Source organism: Choristoneura fumiferana, chromosome 16 (assembly GCF_025370935.1).
Source record: "Choristoneura fumiferana chromosome 16, NRCan_CFum_1, whole genome shotgun sequence".
NCBI classification, from domain to species: Eukaryota; Metazoa; Arthropoda; class Insecta; order Lepidoptera; family Tortricidae; genus Choristoneura; species Choristoneura fumiferana.
The window spans coordinates 4,900,389-4,921,153 of NC_133487.1; the positions used below are offsets into that span (position 1 = coordinate 4,900,389).

The 20,765-nt window shown below is 36.8% G+C and overlaps 1 protein-coding gene across 2 annotated transcripts in view; it reads left to right on the forward strand.

Annotated features, from left to right (window-relative positions):
- The window catches only part of LOC141436110 (uncharacterized), a 114,617-nt gene that overhangs the window by 49,953 nt on the left and 43,899 nt on the right, over nt 1-20,765 (forward strand). The window contains exon 1 of one of the 2 annotated variants that reach the window (XM_074098967.1): nt 5,020-5,278. The exons of the other annotated variant lie outside the window; for it this stretch is intronic. Within the exon in view, the coding sequence (XP_073955068.1) occupies nt 5,258-5,278 (21 nt within the window). The 5' untranslated portion in view covers nt 5,020-5,257. Of the gene's footprint in view, nt 1-5,019; nt 5,279-20,765 lie in introns of those variants that run through there. 2 annotated transcript variants of the gene reach the window in all.

Genomic DNA, 20,765 nt, shown 5'->3' on the forward strand with positions numbered 1-20,765 from the left:
TTAGCCTTATGTGTCTTCATCCCGATCCTGTGAGAATATCAGCAAGTAAATAGTATAATAGTATCAGCAATAGTATAAGTATAATAAATTCGCATTCTCATGTTATTGCACAAAAAAGTTCACAGACGCGTTTATCAAGCGGATGGATGGCACTCGAGCTCGCACTGGTCCCAACCAGTCCGAGATATCGTGTCAGTGAACAGTGTCTATGTGTGCGTTCCTCGAGCGCACGATGTATGTAGATTGATTTCTGTACCTATCTGTTTTGTGGCTCTAGGCCCCAGATGGAAAGGGGTGCTATTTCCCAGTTTCCAGTGCAAAATAAAATCATGATAGGGCCTCTTGAGAGGCGCGGAAGCGGGGAAGGCTATCTGGCTCTACAATGTAGAGCCTACATTGAACAAGGGCTACTTGTAAGCGCTGCTTGAAAATTAGCATTCATTGCAAAGTAACACCAGATCATGCATGGCCAGATTTGATCGTGTACACACTTTATGTATGTATGTATGTATGTAAACTCTTTATTGTACAAAAGAAAAGAAACAAAAATACAATTGGTAAAACTAACTACCTAATTGGTAATTTTAAACACGTTTAACATTTTTTCACGCCACTGTACAGTTTGAATATATAATGTACCAATTTTTGCGTAACCAAATTATAAGAAGTCAGGTAATAACTGAAACCTTTGAAATATTACACCTGGTATCGAATTACACCAGATTTCACAAAAAACGATGATATTTTTTTATGGCTAAGTACCAAGAACAAGTCGGAGACACTGTAGTAGGTGTGTCGACTCTTGTGGACTGATCCCAAGCCACACGTCGTAGCCTTAGCTTTTAACACTTATTACTTGTCTGGCTCGTAGTTTGCTCGCAGTTTTTACAACAATTCATGTGCGAAAATACTATTATTACAAACTAGCTGTAGCCCGCGACTCCATCTGCGTAGAATTCGTTTATCGCTATCCCGGTGGAACTATGTAATTTTCCGGGATAAAACTATCCTATATCCTTCCCTAACTACATATCTGTATACCGATTTTCATCTAAATTGGTTCAGCGATTTTGTCTTGAAAAGGTAACAAACAAACAAACAGACTTGCAAACTTTCGCATTTGTAACATTAGTGGGATTCACCATAAGTTTTGCGTTGCTGCACATACCTGCGAAACAATTCAATGGTATCAAAAATATCTTATTATACACCTCTTTGCATCTAACCATACGGCTAGTGTTTACGTATATTTTAATTCGATGGCTGTATAGATATGTATGCCTTTGACTGTAAATACAAATCAGTACTAACGAGTCAGTGGTTGTATTGTAACCAAATTTCCAAATTTCAAAATTCGAACCCATGTCGTCATCTAACCGCGGCAACGAAATCCTTTTGCAACTAAGGTTAACGATAACGGTTTAATCTACCGTTCATAAAGTGTTGCAAACGCCCGTTTTACTGTCTTAGCTGAGTGTAACGATCGTATTCGCGCTAACTTTGTAACAATGGCGTTTTCGACATGTTGAAGTATGATATTACCTACACAAATCGAAAGAGTCGAATCGTCTATTAATTAACTGAAAAGGGCCCGAAGTCATTTAAATATTTTTTGTTCAAATAATTATTATTATATATAAGCCTTTTTGTATATTGTTTATGTATGTACATATGCGTACCAAATTTCTAAAACTAGTTAATGAAGTAGGTGAAATTCTAGTTATAAGATTTCAAGACATTATATTACATAGAAATTAACATTGTAGTTCATTTAACTGAATTTAATTACCTTCGTTCATCCGTCGTTATTGAGAATTAAAATGGTAAAAAAGTGATTCAAACAATGGCTGAAACCACAATTGAAACGGTTGAAATGGCGAAAAATATACCGAAGCACTTTGGCGCTGTAGATGAATAAATAATTTAAACAAAGAACGTCGCCTCCAACGATTCATCTTTGTTTTTAATGGCATCCGCTCGCATTAGAATTTATATCTAGCCAGTCTTGTAACAAGCCTTACTGATAAGCCTTCGGTCTTGTTTCAATAAACATTAATGAAACCGCTTGGCCATTAATAATGTATTGCCATAGATAATGTCTGTTTTTTCTTCTAAGCGGGTGATTTAGAATCGTCGTCGTGGCGCCATATTGCGCCGAGATGTGCCGATAAGCGCCGCACGCGCACCGCTTTAAAATGTGATTGCCTTTTGAGGAAGCTTTTGATGGGATTTGAAGGCCTTTGTGGCTGTACTATATAGGGCTTGCTGTAAACGGCAGCTGAAATAATGATACTACGTATCGGTTTTTTTACTCCTTTTCCGGGTGTTACTGTATATGACACATTATTAATTGTCACATAGGCGTTACTTTAGGCACATTTCATCTTTTCATATTATGAATTAATAACTCTTAACAGGGATTACAACCGTCAAACAGTTGTTTTTGGTAGTAAAAGGGGGCTAACTTTTAGTAGGTAGGTATATACGTATCAATAAAAAAATATCAAAATCAGACTTTTCTGTAAAAAGTTTTGCGTGATCTATCACGCACTATCTATGATCTAACATAAAAAATACATACGTATACACTTGGACTCTACCTCTCTATAGGTACCTACCGTTCTATTTCCTCTGAGAAGCTTTGCCATTTATTCGCCTTCAGTTAAAAACTTTAAGGAAAAAATATTTGTGCATTTGCAACCTGCCAGTTCTTTTTTAAAAATTAGCCTACCCCAATATTATATACGCATCATTTTTTTTTAAATATCCAGCCAGTTCCGCAGTTAAAAATCACGCGGCACTGCACTACCCGGCGCCGTCATTATCGTCTTATCCATCAAGATTCCAATCTCAAATTCAGTTGGCTAGCGTCGTCATACTATTTATGTGGCTAGGACATCGGCAATGGCCGGCGGGCCCTTTATACCCTGTGGGAACATTGCAGGCAAGTTAAATACGATTGTTGTAAGTGCACGAATGAATATGAAACTCTTCCGGGTTGTTTTGAGAACATTGGCTTTCGTTTTATTATTGTGAGTTTAGTATACCTTGTAAGAAAGTTATTAAAGTAAGTGTTGGATTTTAGGATGGAGCAGGGGTTTCCAGTCTATTAATGGGTAGGTGACCGTCCTTTGGTCCTTTTCCCCTCTATTTTGCCTAGCACTATCAGTTTCTCGAGGTTGTCTGACTCCCTTCGAGCTATATGGCCAAAATAGCCGAGTACTCGCTGGTAGCAGGTCGCTGACAATCTGTTTCTGACATTCAGCTGTACCCTTAGTGTAAGTTTTCGGTTACAAAATACGTCTCGATCGCGTTCGCGTTAAAATCTCATTTTGTATGGAAACACGAACATCGTAAACGTTCCGCTAGAGGCGCTGTTCGTGTTTGCATACAAATTGAGATTAAAACGCGAACGCGATCGATACGTATTTTGTAACCGAAAACTTACACTAAGGGCACTGGTCAAGAACGGACATCGACTCGACAATGGCCGTTAAATTTTACCCACTTTTCACGTAAAATTAATTGTCCGTAAAGTCTTCGTTGTTATTTTTTTATATTGTCATTTTGACACAGGTTGTAATCTTATCTGCCAAAATTCTTATGTTACGGGTCGGATAATCAAAAGCTATTTTTAATGTAAAACCAATATCATACGCACTTTTATATGTAAATATTCATATTCGAACAAATTTAGTACTGAATCAGCATAATCGTATAATAAGTATTTACATAATTGATACGCGATTTGAAGTAATAAAACGTGATTATTCGAGAGGCCTTTGATATTTTCTGTAAGGTCCAATATTGCGGGCACAGGTAACTGGTTCTTTGCGGTTTTAGTAGTAGTGTGAAACAAAACAATGGACGTAGTTGAACCAACTGATGCGTTACATGAGGTAATCTTATTAGCGTAACTTCAACGAACATAACGGATCAGTTTAGAACACACTTTGGGCTTATCTGTGGTATTCTTAATAAAAAAAAACTATAATTGGGGATGCTGATCGATCGATATTCGAAATTCATTTCAGAATGAAATAAATGCAGATATTTTATACCATTTATCGTTTTTAAAATGATCGCAGGTTGGCTAGGATTGCACGATTTGCACGAGACCGTCTGAGATACCGGTTTTATGACAAATAAGTTGATCACTGTCGACGAACTCCGATGCTTGATATTGATAAAAAATAATCGGACGTCTCCGCGCGGCGTAATTTTTCTACTCATACCCTAATTTTGAACCAGTAAATTATTGAAATGAACGACAGAATAAGGGGATTACGAGTAGATGATATCGTAAAGCAGATATTATATTACCTACGTAAAACTTTAACAATAATTACAGTAAATAAAGTAATTAAATGGGCCCAGTAAACGTCATTTAATTTAAACCACTTACGTCAATTAAATCTATTCAAATCAGATTTATTGTTACAGTAGGTATAGATAGTATGATTATGATTACTTACGCGTCGCGATAGTAAAACGTTGAAGCGTTAATGGCGAGGGTCAGTTGATTTCCATAGTTAGGTAGCTATACATTTTCTCAATACAAAACCTTTTCTGTGCAAAATTAAAGGAGTCTCGTAAAGATTATGTGGGAACCTAAATAAAAGTTTTGTTCTGATTCGACAGAAATTAATTTTAGGTACAACTACATCTCTCTCTTAAATTAGGCACCTGGGTCAATCAATTTTTTTGCCGACATTAATCTGTTCTCGACATTTTTCAAACAATTGCATATTTTTGTAAGTAAACATTTTTTCTGTATTTTAATAGATGGTGTACATGAATACATACCGTTAAATATCTTGTTGGAAGTACGATTTTTTGGTAACGCCAGAGGCAATTTTGTGTCGGTAAAATAGTTGATTGGCCCACCTATATCTGTTAATTATTGCTTAGTAAAAGGGCCAGGTCAAGAAGAGAGGTGACCTCCGCCCTGGTGGTTCATTGAGTACAGTTGAGCAGCTGAGCACAACCATTCAGCCGTTCGCCGGTCGCCCGTCGCTCAGAGTTTAACTTGCTCAGTGCCGCTCCTAAACACGGGCCGCGACACACGCTCCCAAGCCGGCTGCGTAAACATTTACCCTTGCCTTTTTATTTTTTTCACACGAAGTTTGGCGGGAAGTTTGACAGTTCCATTTTTTCGAGTGCCACTTATTCATAGGTTACCTTTATCGTTCGAGAGTGAAATGTGTGTTTAGTTTTCGTGAACCAAAAACTTAAAACAAAACATTGTGGTGTCAAGATGACTTCGATGTACCATGAGGTGAGTGCACGACATTTTACCCTGGCATTTAGTTTTTGCCAAGTAATTTAAAGGGACCTTAGCATAGTTGGTTGTTAATTTTTTTAAATGTAAACACAGGGAAATTATTTCTGTTATTTTTGCGAATAAGAATTGAGGTTGAAACGCTGGATATTTGAATAGTGGCTCCGAATGAAATGAAAGCAATAAAGCGATGTTTAACTCTTTAGTAAGCTGCTTATAACACTTTCTGGTACTGGTTTCTTAGATTGAACGTTCCTCCTACTTTATACAGATTAAGAATTTATTTCACGAATTAGATATGCATTTTTGTGTTTCTCTTGTTCATACACAGACAATAATGTTAAAACAAACTTTTTTCCCCCATTAGCTTGTTGTTAAAAATATTGGAGAATCTATGTGACAAAGTATAAAAGCAAGAGAGAGAGAGATATTCTCCTTATTTAAATGCTAATAATTTTAAACGGTCTTAAACAATTTTTGCCATTTCTACGGTAAGGCAATTAAATATTGAATACACGCAACATACCAATTGCATGTTATTTCTCAGAACTAATTAACGATGTCACACATGATTTCAAACACTACTTTGTTTTTATTACGCCATTTAATCCAAATTCAAACTGCAATAAAGCAAATTAATTAGATAATTAACTAATTAAATAAGACCATTTGAAATACCTGCGAAATATTCGACAGTGAATGCTCAAGTTTCGCTAATTCTTTGCTAATGTGATTAGCGCCAAATCGACGGCGAATATATGAGTTTGACATGGATATGGGACTTAAATGACGGTGTTAGGCGCAGGTGTGACCTTTTAATACGAGTGAAGCCATGCGAGGGGATTTGCTGACACTCGTTAATATATGGGGCAGTTCCCATCCACGTGCCATACAGTCTAGAAACGAGTCAATCGTGTGTTCAGGGGTTATTTTAAATGAATATTACAAATGATGAACCAACTTACCTATTCGCATATAGGAAAGTGATAAACGGAATTTGTGGAAGAATGGACAATTTAAATTAGTAAGTATTCTGTTTAATTTGAGTCAGGGTCCGATTCACAATCGCAATGACACATACATACCTTCGTGTTGTCTATTTGTATCCAATAATATTGTTGTCTTGTGTTGTGAATAAATGTATTTTCTTTCTTTCTTAATTGATAATTTAAATCGTCCATTCTTCCATAAACGCATATAAATAACATACACTTCCGATATGAACTATGACGTCACATAACACGACGATCATAGAAAGACCATAATGCCATTTATATTAAATTTATTTTTCTAGAACGAGATGGAATGCAAAATTTATTAAATTAGTATCTTCTTTATTTTTCAACAGATACTGATGATATTTACGTCATTCGTTTTATTTTCCATTTTTGTGTCACGTTAAGACAATATTAAGTATGTGTTCCATGCATATTTCCTATTGCACGATTACAAATAAAAATGCTATTAAAAATGGATAATAATGTATCGTTTATGTCAAGCATTCGTTTATAATTTATAACACAAAAAGTGAAATTTCAGATTGGTATCGCTTTAGAGACTTTGATGAACAGTTGGTATTACGTGTATATAATTATTTTGGTCTAATCTTGGCCTACCACCACCTCATTCAAGGGGTCATAGAATCCATCCAGGTCTTATAGTTTTACATTAATACTCGAAGGCCTCAGAGTTGTCGTAAATAATAATTTGTAGCATATCTAAAAGAAAGAAAAGAAACAAAGAAAGGTTTATTTTGGCTCCATAAGTACCACCTAAAACTAAGACTAGAACTAGCACTAAAACTATGTTACTAAAATAATAAATAAATAAATTGTATTAAGTTTCTTCTAAACCAAATCCAAATTGAAGGTTTGCCAGAGAGCAATGGGGCGCAGTATGTTGGGAGTGAAACGGGTTGACCGGATCCGGAACACTATATTGCGCTCCAAAACACGCATTGCTGATGTGGGTGCCAAGACTGCCAGGCTGAAATGGGACTGGGCAGGCCATGTCATGTGGGCCTTTGCCCAGCAGTGGGACACCTCTACAGGCTTCTAAATAATAATAATAATAATATAAGTTTCTTCTAAGTAGACACAAATAACGAAAGTTAACCTTTAATACCAAACTGTATCAATTGTTACCTAACATTATTTTTACTAGTCTAACCTCTCCACTCACTTTTACCCAGTCAAATCGTTCTCGTGCCGCATGTTTTTTTATTTTTTGTCAGTCATCGAAAGTTAAACGATGGTAAGTGTATACCAGCTTTTTGGTTAACACCACGAGTTTCGGCTGTTTACTCGGGCCATTACGGGGGCAAGGTACTACGTAGTGATGCCAGAAACCAGTCGCCTATTTACCCTATATCAACATTCAAGTTACCTACATTTTCACAGTAACTGAAAAAAAACTTACATAGAAGTTTTTGATTCAGCTTCATGAAACACATTGTTTAAAACATCGATAACTTTAAGATTACTTTTTGGAGTTTTTTTGTATTTTTTATTTCAACTCCAAATTGTTGTTACTTTTACGGTCATCTCGTGAAATCTATATATTTCGCACGAAAACAGAAGCTGAAACATGGATGCACAAAAAACAGAAAAATAGACCAGCGCTGGGAATCGAACCAGTCCGGAGTCCAGTCCAGTGGTGTCCAGTGGTGGTGTAGGGGAATAGCACGCAGCACGGATTGCACTGGACCTGGGTTCGATTCCCAGCGCTGGTATATTTTTCTGGTTTTTCTGTGCTTCCATGTTTCAGCTTGTATTATCGTGTGAAATATATCGATAACTTTGTACCTACCAGTAGCGTTAGCACCATAATAACATGATTCCCAGATGGTTGTCTTAATTATTTCACATGACAACACTGATGACAGCCCGACAAAAGTTGTGTACGCTAAGTAACTGTCTACCTAACTTACGCTTCTCTCACTCTCCAAAATCCATCCAAAAACAAAAATATTCACTACTACAGTAATCTTAACATTTCATAAGCAGATTGAAATAAAGCAACGCCCTCCACTTTACACATGTCTAACAAAATTCTTAAATAAAGAAGTAATTTGCTCGCCGTTGTAATCTTTCCATCCATCCAGTCCATAATACCTTTAATTTACCCTATTTACGGGTAATTAAATTACCCACCGATTGGCAGCACTGGTGCTCCAAGCTGCACCCAGTTAACGGCCATCCTTGTTTACAAAGCAAAGCAACGAACTTCCATTGACGGTGGAGCTATTTTTAAACCGTGTTTTGGTTTGTAGCAACGCGGGTTAGCTCAAGTATAGTTGTACTCTTATTCGGTGCAAGCTAAGAAAACGTTTTTTAGGGATTTAGAATTTACCACAAATAATATTTTGAGGCCATTTTATTTCTCAATTCGACTCTTTGGATCTTTAAATGAATTGATATTTGTCGTTAACTCTTATCACTGTGGTAAAAAATATATGATAAGAAATGAAAATAATATCATAATCGCACTCACACGTTACTACTTAAGTAAACGTAGCTTCGTAAACTGTTACCGTATCCAATATTGATTTATGATAAGAAATGTTTTCATTAAAACATATCGGTTAACAACTTATTGAAAACTAAATAGATTCCTATGACTATTTTTATACAAAGAGTTCCTAACCCCAAGACCACTAAGAAATAAATAAGGGAAGTTGAACGTGTGCTAATATTGAAAACAAATATTAGTGGTACAAGGAAGACGTTAACCTATAACCATTCAAAACAACAAATAGGTACTGTCTGCATTATTGACAGTAAATATTTCTGAGTATTTTGCCCTCCCTCGTACATTTCACTTACAGCCCATTATTCAGCCGGTGATAATTATATGCTTCACTGGACAAAATAGCACATATGTAGTTACAAATCACAAACAAGATACGTTAAAAGCAATCGGACATCTCATTCGGCGTCGTAAAACAGAAAGTATGTACAACGTTGTACATCTGATTAATGAACTTAACATTGTATTAGAAACTTTCACCGTACTAAATTGTGATTATGTGTGCGATACCCCTCATTATTCGCTGTTTGAAAGCTCATTGGTTACTTTCACTTGGGTTATTATTTTAATATTAAGAGAAGAAAGAAACTGCCAAGTGTAAATAGGCGCGGTAAGGTCACCACTTGTCACGATAGTTTCGAATTTTATGGTTTGGTTTCCTCTTTTATTCTCCTAGTCAGATATATCACCTTAATTCTCCAAGCTCTAAAGACTTGGTAAATATTAAGTAATAAAGCTAGTAAATATGAGACGGTTAACACCAGCAATATTAAAGCTTCAGAGACAATTGACACGTATTGGCACCAACACGCCACTTAAAGCCCTTTGGAAAAGTCGTAAACACACTTATGTGATCACGATTAACAAAAGAATAGCCAATGGCCGAAGTTGCGAAACGTAAGATAAACGGCTATTGTATGATCGTAAACATTTTGGGATGGCTTGGTGCATCGTGCGTGCCCCACTTCTTGCTTATCTGGTTTGTTTCGTCACTCTCGTGGGATTTAGGGCTGCAAGATGCTCTCAGTTGCGTCCGGGATCCTATTTTATTTATTATCCTGGTTATATCTTACTCAATATTTTTTGTTTCGCTGATATTTTCATCTTTGTCAGTCTCAAGTTGTTCAAAAGCTGCGTTAAATCAAAATTACCTAAGGCTTATTTTCATTACTTTACTTATGTTAATTTCATCTGCATTAAGACCAATTTTATTTTCTTTTGATTAGAAATAATCGACCAGGTAATTGAGTTAGATTTTAGATACCATTTTTATGATGGCTCAGAAAAAAACAGCAAGTAAAAATAGACTTGATTTTTCAAGCCGTAGCTATATAAATGACAGAAGAACCTTGAGTGTCATAGAAGAAACGTCTTGGTCGATTGTACCTATCACTGTGAAACTCCTCCACTCACTGGCTTTATTTTTAATCTCCAGCATAGTTTTCAACTATGTCAACGATGCATCATCCCAGTTTCAAAATTCCTGTTATACAGTGTCAGTTAATTTATTCTAGATTAATGCCATAATTAACCCACTTTTACTGTCATACACATAATGCATTCAGTCTCAAAAGTCAATGCCTTATCGTCAAATGATTTAAACATTAACGACATGTTACGACTGTCATATCTTTGAAGGTGGATTCCTGATTTTATGATACATATAACTTTGTGAAATGCTTCCTTGAGGTTCAAATGTTTTTGAATATGTCACCGATAGGGACCCGCTGTTTGACGGAATGACCGAGTGCAATGATATTACTGTAAATAGATAGAAATGAATACAAAAAACAGATTAATGTACTCGAATTTCTGATATTGAAATGCTGATGCTTATGCAAGTTCCATTAATTTAGAAGGATAGTCCTAGGTCCAGCCGAGTTATACGGCCATTTGAAATTCTAAATTTTGATCTAGCTTATGCCCACAACTTCGTCTGCCAAGAATTCTTTTATCGCTATCCCGCGGGAACTATAATATTTCCGGCCAGGATCTTAAACTATCTCCATACGAAAATTTCATCTGAAGCAGTTTTGCGGTTAAAGCGTGAAGAGGTAACAGATAAATTGCCAGAAGCCACGATGGCCTGAACTATAGGAAATTAAGGAAACACTTGTTAGAATCACTAAGAAAAACTTTCTCAATGTCCAGAAAATTTCTAAGTATTATATAAGTTTAGACCTATTCTCAGCTTTTGAAACTGTAGCGTAATCGTTATAAATTCCGCTCCTCGAACCTGCCACCATGCCCCGTCTAACAAAAGTCTCGAATTCGATGACGCCATCAACGACGGTGACTCATGCGATCCAGCCTTCGTCTGAGACCCATTCACGAGCCATTTAGGGCTCCGTAACTACCCAGAATTGGCAGGAAACCAATGGCGCTCAAATGTACTGTAACGTCTACTTTTTCGTACATCAATTACGCTTCCACAAATAAGTATGGAGTAGGCTTCTGTACAAGCTAATAAGGTTAAGTGGGTCTATATCCACTGGTAGAAAATTGTTAGTCATAATGTATTGTTTGTCATAATGTAATGTTTGACATAACTCTTTTTCTCTCTGAAACCATTTATTTTTCAGAATTGTTATAAAACAAACCTAACCTAACCTATAGAGTTCTACAGGTGACCATTTAAAAAAATATGAAAAACGTACCGTCAGCGGGAAAATTTTTTATGACTAACAATAATTATGGCAAACATTACATTATGGCTTATAAGATTATGGCAGTCGAAAGGATCCCAAGGTTAAGTACTAGTTAATGATTCCGATCTGGCGAGCTCCTTGATTGTTTTGCAGCAACATAAAAACACAAATCAGACTCAAATCACAAATTACATCTAGAGCATTGAAAAATCACATGAACTTAAGTTATTTTTTAAAGAAACAACAACTTAAGTTATACTCGTATAACATAAACCATTTAAAATATGTTGAGGTAACGCAAAACAGAAGTTTTCATCCTCGCGTGAACTTTTAGAATAAGCTTAGTATCTTCACCTTGAATTTGCAAACAATTCTTATTCTATTGAAACCTTATTCTAAAATTCGCTGAATTCGTTCCACCATGTCAAACTTCTCATGTTTCATCAGTGTATCCCTTATTCAGATTTATATCTCAAACGGGGTGACAGGTTAGCCAAGATTTAATTACGTATGACAAAACGGCTGTTGCAAAATGGTGAGTCATTCCACAAAGGTCTATTCTCTATTGTCTGGGCTCAGGATGCTTGGATGTGGGTCCATTAAGTATTTCGTAATGGCGCATCAGTGAAAAAACAATTTAGATGATCGAATAGTATGTGAGGAAAGACGTAATGCCATTGATTTTGGTTCTGGACCAACAATAATCATCATCATCATCCCAGCCTATATACGTCCCACTGCTGGGCACAGGCCTCCTCTCAAACAAGAGGGCTTGGGCCATAGTTCCCACGCGGGCCCAGTGCGGATTGGGAACAATAATTACGAGTACATCAAATTTAGCAGTTGGAGACTATGGAACGAAATCCAAATAAAAATTGCAATTTAACTATTGGATAAAAGACCTTATTTGATAACAGTGAACGAAGGAATCTATAACAAACAAATAAAAATAAATCTTAGCTAATATAGCTTTTTACAGCAGTCAATATGTATTAACAGCACGTCAATATTTTATTGGATTATTCTCTAAAGAAGGGATTAAGACATCGTAAATCTTAATGGCACTAAACGGTTTCGAAATCCTTGCGAAAGTATATAACCATCACTCTTGTCTTGTCCTCAATTCCCTGCGAATCGAGCCAACATTTCAAAAGTAAGTATTTTTCTTCAATTGTATTTATTGTATAGATTTAGAACTGTTTCAACCGGGGCCGTGCTTACTATAACTAATGACTCGAACGGTTCTCTTTCCTATGAATGTATTCTTATTCTTCAATGACATTGTCTTGCATTTGTTGTGTTTTTTTCGGCTCTGTGTCCTTTGGTCACGGTTCCCGCTTGCACGAGGCCGTGAGGCCCCTTTACCTGTCATCACATCATTGTGCCGCAATTGCAATATTTTTATTCACTATTTATTATAATGATGACTTCCGTGATTTATATAAAAAACACAATTTGATACCAAATTGCGAAAGGTAGATTCTGAAACAAAAAATGTTACTAAACTAAGTAATTTTTTATAAGGAAGCTTTATTAAATCAATACAGTGACTAAACTTAAGGAAACTGAGATGGTATATTTGCGCAAGTGTACCACAGGTTTGGAATCATTTATTTCTTTGATAGAAGTGATCTAATAGAATATCTAATACAAAATAACAAAATTTAAACTTTGATTATGCCGAAGTCTTGCCTTTGACACGCAGAATCAGTCTCACTTACATCTGCCATGACGGCTAGATATAATTACACGGAAGCGAAAAAAACAAATTTGGACAAGAACTCCTGAGCAAAAAGCCTGACGCGTAATGAACGCGGTTTACAATTAGAGCAGATCGTTTTATGAGCCATTAGAAATAACCTTGGCTTTTGTAATGGTATAGCAAACACCTTATAGAATTATTATTCATAAGGGAAAAAAATGAGAGTACCTAACCAATTACCTTAAATGTGGCCTGCCTCTACTTGCAAATATCACTGGCGCAGCGCCTTATAAAATTATAACGTACATACCTCATAAGCCATGACTTTATGTCCAAAACTCCCCTGCTAGCTTTTTGTAAAGTTTAACACTATCTTTGGAAACACTTAAAATGTTGGTGGTGAACTGATAATTGTGATCATCTCTTAAAACTTTGTAATTGGTCTGAATCCTGCAACAATAAGCGCGTAGGTTTCCTTTCCTATTCGTGCAAATGACCCTTTTGTGTATGTACAATTTTCACATGATGTTGGGTATTAGTAGTAGACCGCATCGATCAGTGTTTGCGCCAAGATGGCGTGGGAGTGTTCCCGCTTGACGGTTGACTGATGTTACCGATTACAAATAAATTAATGACTGCTCCGTGAAGCAATAAGGAGAAAAAGACAATGAACCATCGTTCAAGCAATTGGTTGGAAGCTTTCAACTACCTTAATGAATATATTAGCGTGGGATAACTGATAAATTAACCATAAAGGGTCATGGTCAGTTTAATAGACAATACGATAGACAAGTAGAATGAAATAAAAGTTAATGTCGATCGAGACTTCGCACCTATTTCGCCCACGGCAGCGATAACCAATCTTAATGGGCGAGAAAATTTTATGGGCAACCGATTGACCTCGCGTCCGAAAATTAAAAGCCCAAATTTCGAGCGCATCGCTCTTCCGTTGCCCACAAATCACTAGTTTGATACTTCGATATGGATATTAGAAGGAGCGCGGTTTTGGTCTTAGTTATTTCAAGTGATTAACATAAATAGGACCGGCTGAGTGAGGCGATTGAGACGGCCAACGGTTTCACGGTAGGTGTATCCGATCCACCGTGGTCAGTTACATTTAAATTTATTATTTAATCCGACGTCTTCATTGATTCCGCAATTCCAACTGATGTGTCTGAACAGTGTAACTAACGTAGTTTGTCGAGCTGACTGCACTTGACCTTGGCGCTTAATGCCAATTGTTCCAGGCGATTTTTGACTACCATTCTGTGGCTGACCATATCTAAGATGTATATTGTGAAAGCAGATTGAACCGCTTGTCTTGCAACAATTTTAAAACCAATAAATTTCTTGCGAAATACTATCGATCTATTAGTGACCATAATCGATACGCTACCATTAAACCCTCCATTACCGAGAGATTTAGATCTGTAGCAACGCATCTAATGAACGTTTTGCAGAACAATAGTTGTAAAGTGGCTTTCCAATTGACCTTTGTTGGAGTTGTTGGAGCACACAAAGGTGCATGTATATAGTCCAAGGCCAGCCACTGGTGGCGGATTTCATTTGGTCACGACTTGGTACCTAAATGTTTGATAATTGGCGTCTCAACCCCGCTCGTGATAAGGAACTGGTTATCAACGGTACTTAAACCTAGTAGTTTAAGATCTAGTCGTACTTATATGGTTTAATTTATATATCTGTCATCTATCATCTATTATAATATCTACAGCTTCATTTTCACATGAATTATTTTCTCAAAGCCATTATCTTTATCTAACCGTTCATTTCTTTGTCGTGTTTCAATACTTGTTTCTTGGGATTATTTTTTTTATAATCCTACGTGACATCCGGTTCACAATGGCATTACTGTCTAGAGAGGTTCGATATGTATAATCTTAATGGTATTGTTTTTATTTGTTTACTAAACATGGTGACCAGCATAGCATTTTTCATTCCTAGTAGAGTATTAGGGATGCATTTCATTGATGTGTTAGTATTGTATTAGGCTTCAGTAGGTGGAATTCACTCACACTTCATCGTCCTTGTAGTATGACAATGTGACTGTTTTTCACTGCACGTCAATTCTCCTTTCTCAACAAACAGTAAGCAAGCCCAACAAATAGAAGAAGTTTTACAAGCTTTACGAGTGGTTAGTGCAAGGTCCTTTCCTTCCGGATCCCTACCGCCATTTTAGTCGTTGCTGTGTTCTAGCAGGATGAATAAGACAGTCGGTAAAATTACTGACACACGATGTTAGGATTCCGTAGACCTACAAGGAACCCTATTAAAGTTTGTCCATGTCCGGCCGTCCCTCTGTGGCTTCGGTTAAAGACTAAAGTACTAGAAAGCTGTAATTTTGCTTAAGTAGTTAGCTGCGCCAATAAAGTGCAAAAATGGTAGTGTTTATATATATTATAAGTTTTTTGTACTGATTGGTGGTGTGCAATAAAGAATATTTGTATTGTATTGTATTGTACCTAGTGATAGTAGTTTAAGTAAGGCTATCCTTGGGATAGGTATTTCTTGGGATACGTTTTTCGATTTAGATTATCTGGGGTGTACTAATGTTTCGGCGAATAACGTTTGGCAAATTCATTTCGCAACTTTTCATTTCCCAACTGTTTAATATTTCTGAAACTGTAAATATTTCAGGATTTTTATAAAACTAACCTAACCTAACCTAAAGGGTTCTACACGATGGCCCTGAAATAAATCCTGAAATATTTACAGTATTAGAGTTTGCGAAATGAAAAGTTGCGAAATGAAACAGGTTGCCAAACGTTACGTTGCGAAAAGGCAGTACTCGAGATATCTGTTTGCTCCACAAGCTAAATCGTTATCCTGAAAAATCTAAAAAAAACAAACATGAAATTCATCATCATCTCAGCCTATATACGTCCCACTGCTGGGCACAGACCTCCTCTCAGAACAAGAGGGCTTGGGCCTTAGTTCCCACGCGGGCCCAGTGCGGATTAATTCCGCACATGAATTCCTCTGAGTTTTTCGAAACATGTATTTAAGAAAAGATAATCTATCACAGCTTAGTAGACTTTACAAGTTAAGGAGTAATAGTTGATCAAAATGTAATGTTGAATATTTGCCGCACATTAGTACGGAACCCTGCACTGTAAGTGTCCTGACACGACTTGACCGGTTTTTTGAACTGCTGTGGTGCTGTGTGTGACTGTGCATGCTTCTGGCGCTCACGTTCCATTTGCTTATGTTGAGATCCTTAGACACTACAAAACTATATTACACCACATTACATTTCCATATACATTACACATTACATTTTCATTATTAAGTATTACATTTTCGATATGGGTTTTACGGGTGACCATAAAAGTAACAAAAAATTTGGAATTGAAATAAAAAATACAAAAAAGATTCCAAAAAAGCAATCTTAATTTGATTGCTTAATAACGACATCTCTTGTCCGGGTGAGCGGTTAGTTCCAGTGGGGTGCTGAAAGTTTCTCGATGAGGGCTACAGCATAGATGTCGCTAGTGTCGCTGCTTAAGTGACTAAATAAGAAAACAAACAAGCTGAGATATGTGGTGCATAGGAGAAAATCGTGTCTGTATCACTGTCCAGCGGTGGTGTAGCGGTATAGCACGCGGCCCGGAATGCCGAGGACCTGGGTTCGATTCCCAGCGCTGGTCTTATTTTTCTGCTTTTTCTATGCATTTATATTTCAGTTTGTATTTTCGATAAATTACACCGGTCGTAATCTTAAAGATGCAAGTCACCGGGCAGGTATATGCAAATAACTGAAAGCTGTCCATGTGACCCAGAAAGGCTGAGGAGATCCCAAGCGCAGATAGCTATGTTTTATTGAGCGTCCCCATTGTCCAATGGTGAGCGTGTAGTGCTTGGCTATGTATGTACATACATACCAACTAGCAAGGCATGCTGGGAACCTATAGGGCTGCTATCCTGTCTACACTAACGTTTATCGCTAACAGCGTCTGTCCCATTTGCAGAAGCAATAAAGCGTCGACCACATTGTCGCGTAGACTATCAAGACTCTTTGTCTGTATATAATATTCTATGGTCACGTCGCGTCAAAAGCTAATGACTGAAGCCTCTGTGTATTTAGCAAGTGTAAAGTTGCAAAATATATTTTTGAACAAGTAACCCTTACTTTTACAATTTCAATAAAACCCAGCAACCATGTGAACAAATCATCCCAGTAACGATCTTAATGTACTCGCTGTAAGGTTGAAATATTATTGGTTCTTTTTGTTTACTTTGTAAAAGAGCAACGCGTGGTTTTCGCCATGGGTTTGATTGCGATTTTACTGTTCGTGTTTGTGTTCTCTTTGTGGAGCACAGGTACTTTAGTTTTACCGCCGTTAAACCGTCAGCACGCTTAATGTCCTGCAAACATTTATAAAACATTATTTACGTACTAGCACATTGTAAAGTCGGTGATATACCGGAACTACCCATGAAAAGCACACTCGTACATAATTATGTACTTACGTACATTGACAAATAATTCATTTTTTTCGTAATTTTCCTAATCTTATTGATGTCATCGAGACCTAGACTTGAAAACCAATCCTTTTAAAGGTAAGTAATCCATCTTTACTCGAATTCTCTTGCAACGACTCAGTCAAATCCGACCCTAAAGATTACGGGTGCACGATATCCATTTTTAGGGTTCCGTAGTCAACTAGGAGCCCTTATACTCGTCAGGTCTGTCCGTCTGTCTGTCCGCGGGTAAGCTCAGAGACCGTTAGTACTAGAAAGCTGTAATTTGACATGAATATACATATCAGTCACGCCGACAAAGTGGTACAATAAAAAAAAGTTAAAAAAAATTTTTTAGCGTACCTCCCATAGACGTAAAGAGGGGGTGATTTTTTTTTCTCGACTAACCATTGTGGGGTAACTTGAAAGATTCAGTACACAATACGAAATCCTTAGAAAAATGATATTTGATTTTTTCGTAATGGCTACAGAACCCTATCCTGGGCGTGTCCGCTACGCTCTTGGCCGGTTTTTTAAATTTGAATGTTGCAAAATCCTATGGCGTGTAAAGACTTTCAAGAACCATACAATAGATTTACCACTGTTTAAATTATGTTTACGTATGTTTATGAAGCATCTAAAAACCCAATGTGTTGGCCAACTTTGAACTTCCATTTGACTGAGTATGAGAAGGCTAGCACATAACGGTTCCAACGGATTTAGGTTTTGAGAATTGCACCGGAAACCTGTTTAGCTAATATCTTGATACGCGAGAAACCTTATGGTGGAACTAGTGACGGAATAGTGCAATGGGCAATTTCAAATTTGTTATTCATTTTTCGTTATAAACAATTAATGTCACTTCTTTTTTCTCCTACTGAGATAATTTGTACAAGATTTTAGACTGAATTAATTTTTAATTCTCTAAATATCGTCTTTTATTTTCCAAGAAATCGACTCGCAATGACGCTGTTTTTATTATACGTGAATTTACCAAGACCACCATGCATTCATGCTTTAAAACCGCCTTATCCGAAGAACTTACTTCAATAACAATATATTTTTTATTTTAGTCTCTAGATACAAATCCATAAAGTTTATATTCAACTGATGTCGTAGTAGTAAGAAGTCTTTCAAAAGGCCCGCTTCTCAAATATGTATGCTAATATTAACGTGCAACTGTCATGTTAAGGCAATAACGATGCCGTATCGTTATCAAGTCGTTCGTTGCACACTTTAGTGGTGATTTCACCACCATACGATTGCTTTCGTTTACCGTAAACTGTGTTTTCAACTCGTCATTCTTTATTTAGGGGATAAAAAGTGCTGTCAAAACATACAATTGAGTGTATTATATTCTGTAAGGCGACTAAATATAATCAATCACGTTTACTTCCAGGTAAGTAACTATTCACGTTAGTACTTTTTGTAGTTTTCTGGTATAGTTTGAGACGAATGTTCGAAGCGATTTTGACTCGCTTCTTAGTACGTATCTCTGACTTATACAGTAACTATACACAAGCCACCGTTGGGCACGGGCCTTCTGAAGTCCCATGCGAGCTGAGAGTGGACTGAAAACTTCACACACGAAACTGAATTGCTTCATAGATATATGCAGGTTTCAGTAAAAGTTCATAGATGAGCCCCGATTTGAACCCCACGACCCTCTTTTTGACAGGACATAGGTCAAACCACTAGGTTCATCATCATCATCTCGGCCTTTATACATTTTGTTTTTAAAACCGTGTATTTTTATGGTGACAAGTTAAGACACGTGGTGAAAATTGGTTTAACGCACTCAAATTTACACCTGCACTCGCTAATGACTCCATAAGTCTCTTGTGCATTAAACAATATCATATTTATAGTTATAAAAACAAGTTTTTTTTTTTAAATGAACAGATTTAATAACCCGTGTTTATATATATGGTATGGAGTGTCGATGTAAGTCGGTTTTCAATCGTTTCTCAGAAGGTTTTCAACGTTTTCTCCATCATTTTCCTTCTCCAGCGACTTTATGTGAGTATATTATGTATGTGAATTATTTGTACTATCCCGCCCTCATCTAAGACCACCTGTGCGCGCATTAACATATCAGCGGGATCGCATGCGCATCCCTATGGCCCTAGCATACTTACTATCGCTTTTTTATAACTTTGCTAGCTGTTACCAGCGACTCCGTCTACGCAGAATTTATCGCTACCTGGCGGAAACTATCCAATTTTCCTGAATTATTTCGAGTAAATGAGCGTTTGTCAAGGACATAACTTTCATCCTTTTCGCACAGGCTTACTGGTAGGAAAGAGACATCAGAGACATTGACTTGCAGTGAGGGTAGGAACCAGCACCAGGCCAGAGCACTACTAGCGCCAACTACCCTCACTGCACGCCATAGCCAGAGAATGTGTAGGTTAATGCACTCGGAATCACTATCGTTTTCACTACGTTTTTCTGTCACACGGTATAGGATGTGGGTAAAAAGAGATGGTGAATGTGATCACGAGTGCACGCGCGTTAGACCATACGGCCTCAGCCTTGTCTACGATCGTGCTAGGCCTAGGCTCGTTAACCGTTACGTCCTTTAATCCTTTTACTCGAGACCGCCGTAGAAGGTAATGGGTTCTAATGCTCTACAATTGACATCATAGTGTAAAATATTTTTAATGTCGGCATTCTATGAAAGGGGAGAATGTTTGATCATAGATTGCTTCATACTGGAACTATTACATAAAATTAAACTATCAAACCAAACTATCTCCATACTAAATAAGTTCATCTAAATAGGTTCAGCGGTTTAAGCGTGAAGAGGTAACAGACAGACAGACAGTTTCGTATGTATAATATTACTAAGGATTATCAGATGAATACCTACCTAGGAATGAGGCAAAAATGAAACATTACATTAATGGATTATAAAATATTTGAAGTCAAAAAAATGGCAAATTAGAAGTCAATTAAAAGTAATGGTAAAATAAAAGGTATTATAGCAATAATAATATAAATTTACAAATCGTGAATAATTATAAAAAAATATTCTTGGAAATATAAAAAAAAATCTATTCCATGTATATAAGTGTAGCTGTAAACTTACAGCACATACTTGTATGTTGACGTTATTTCATACAAA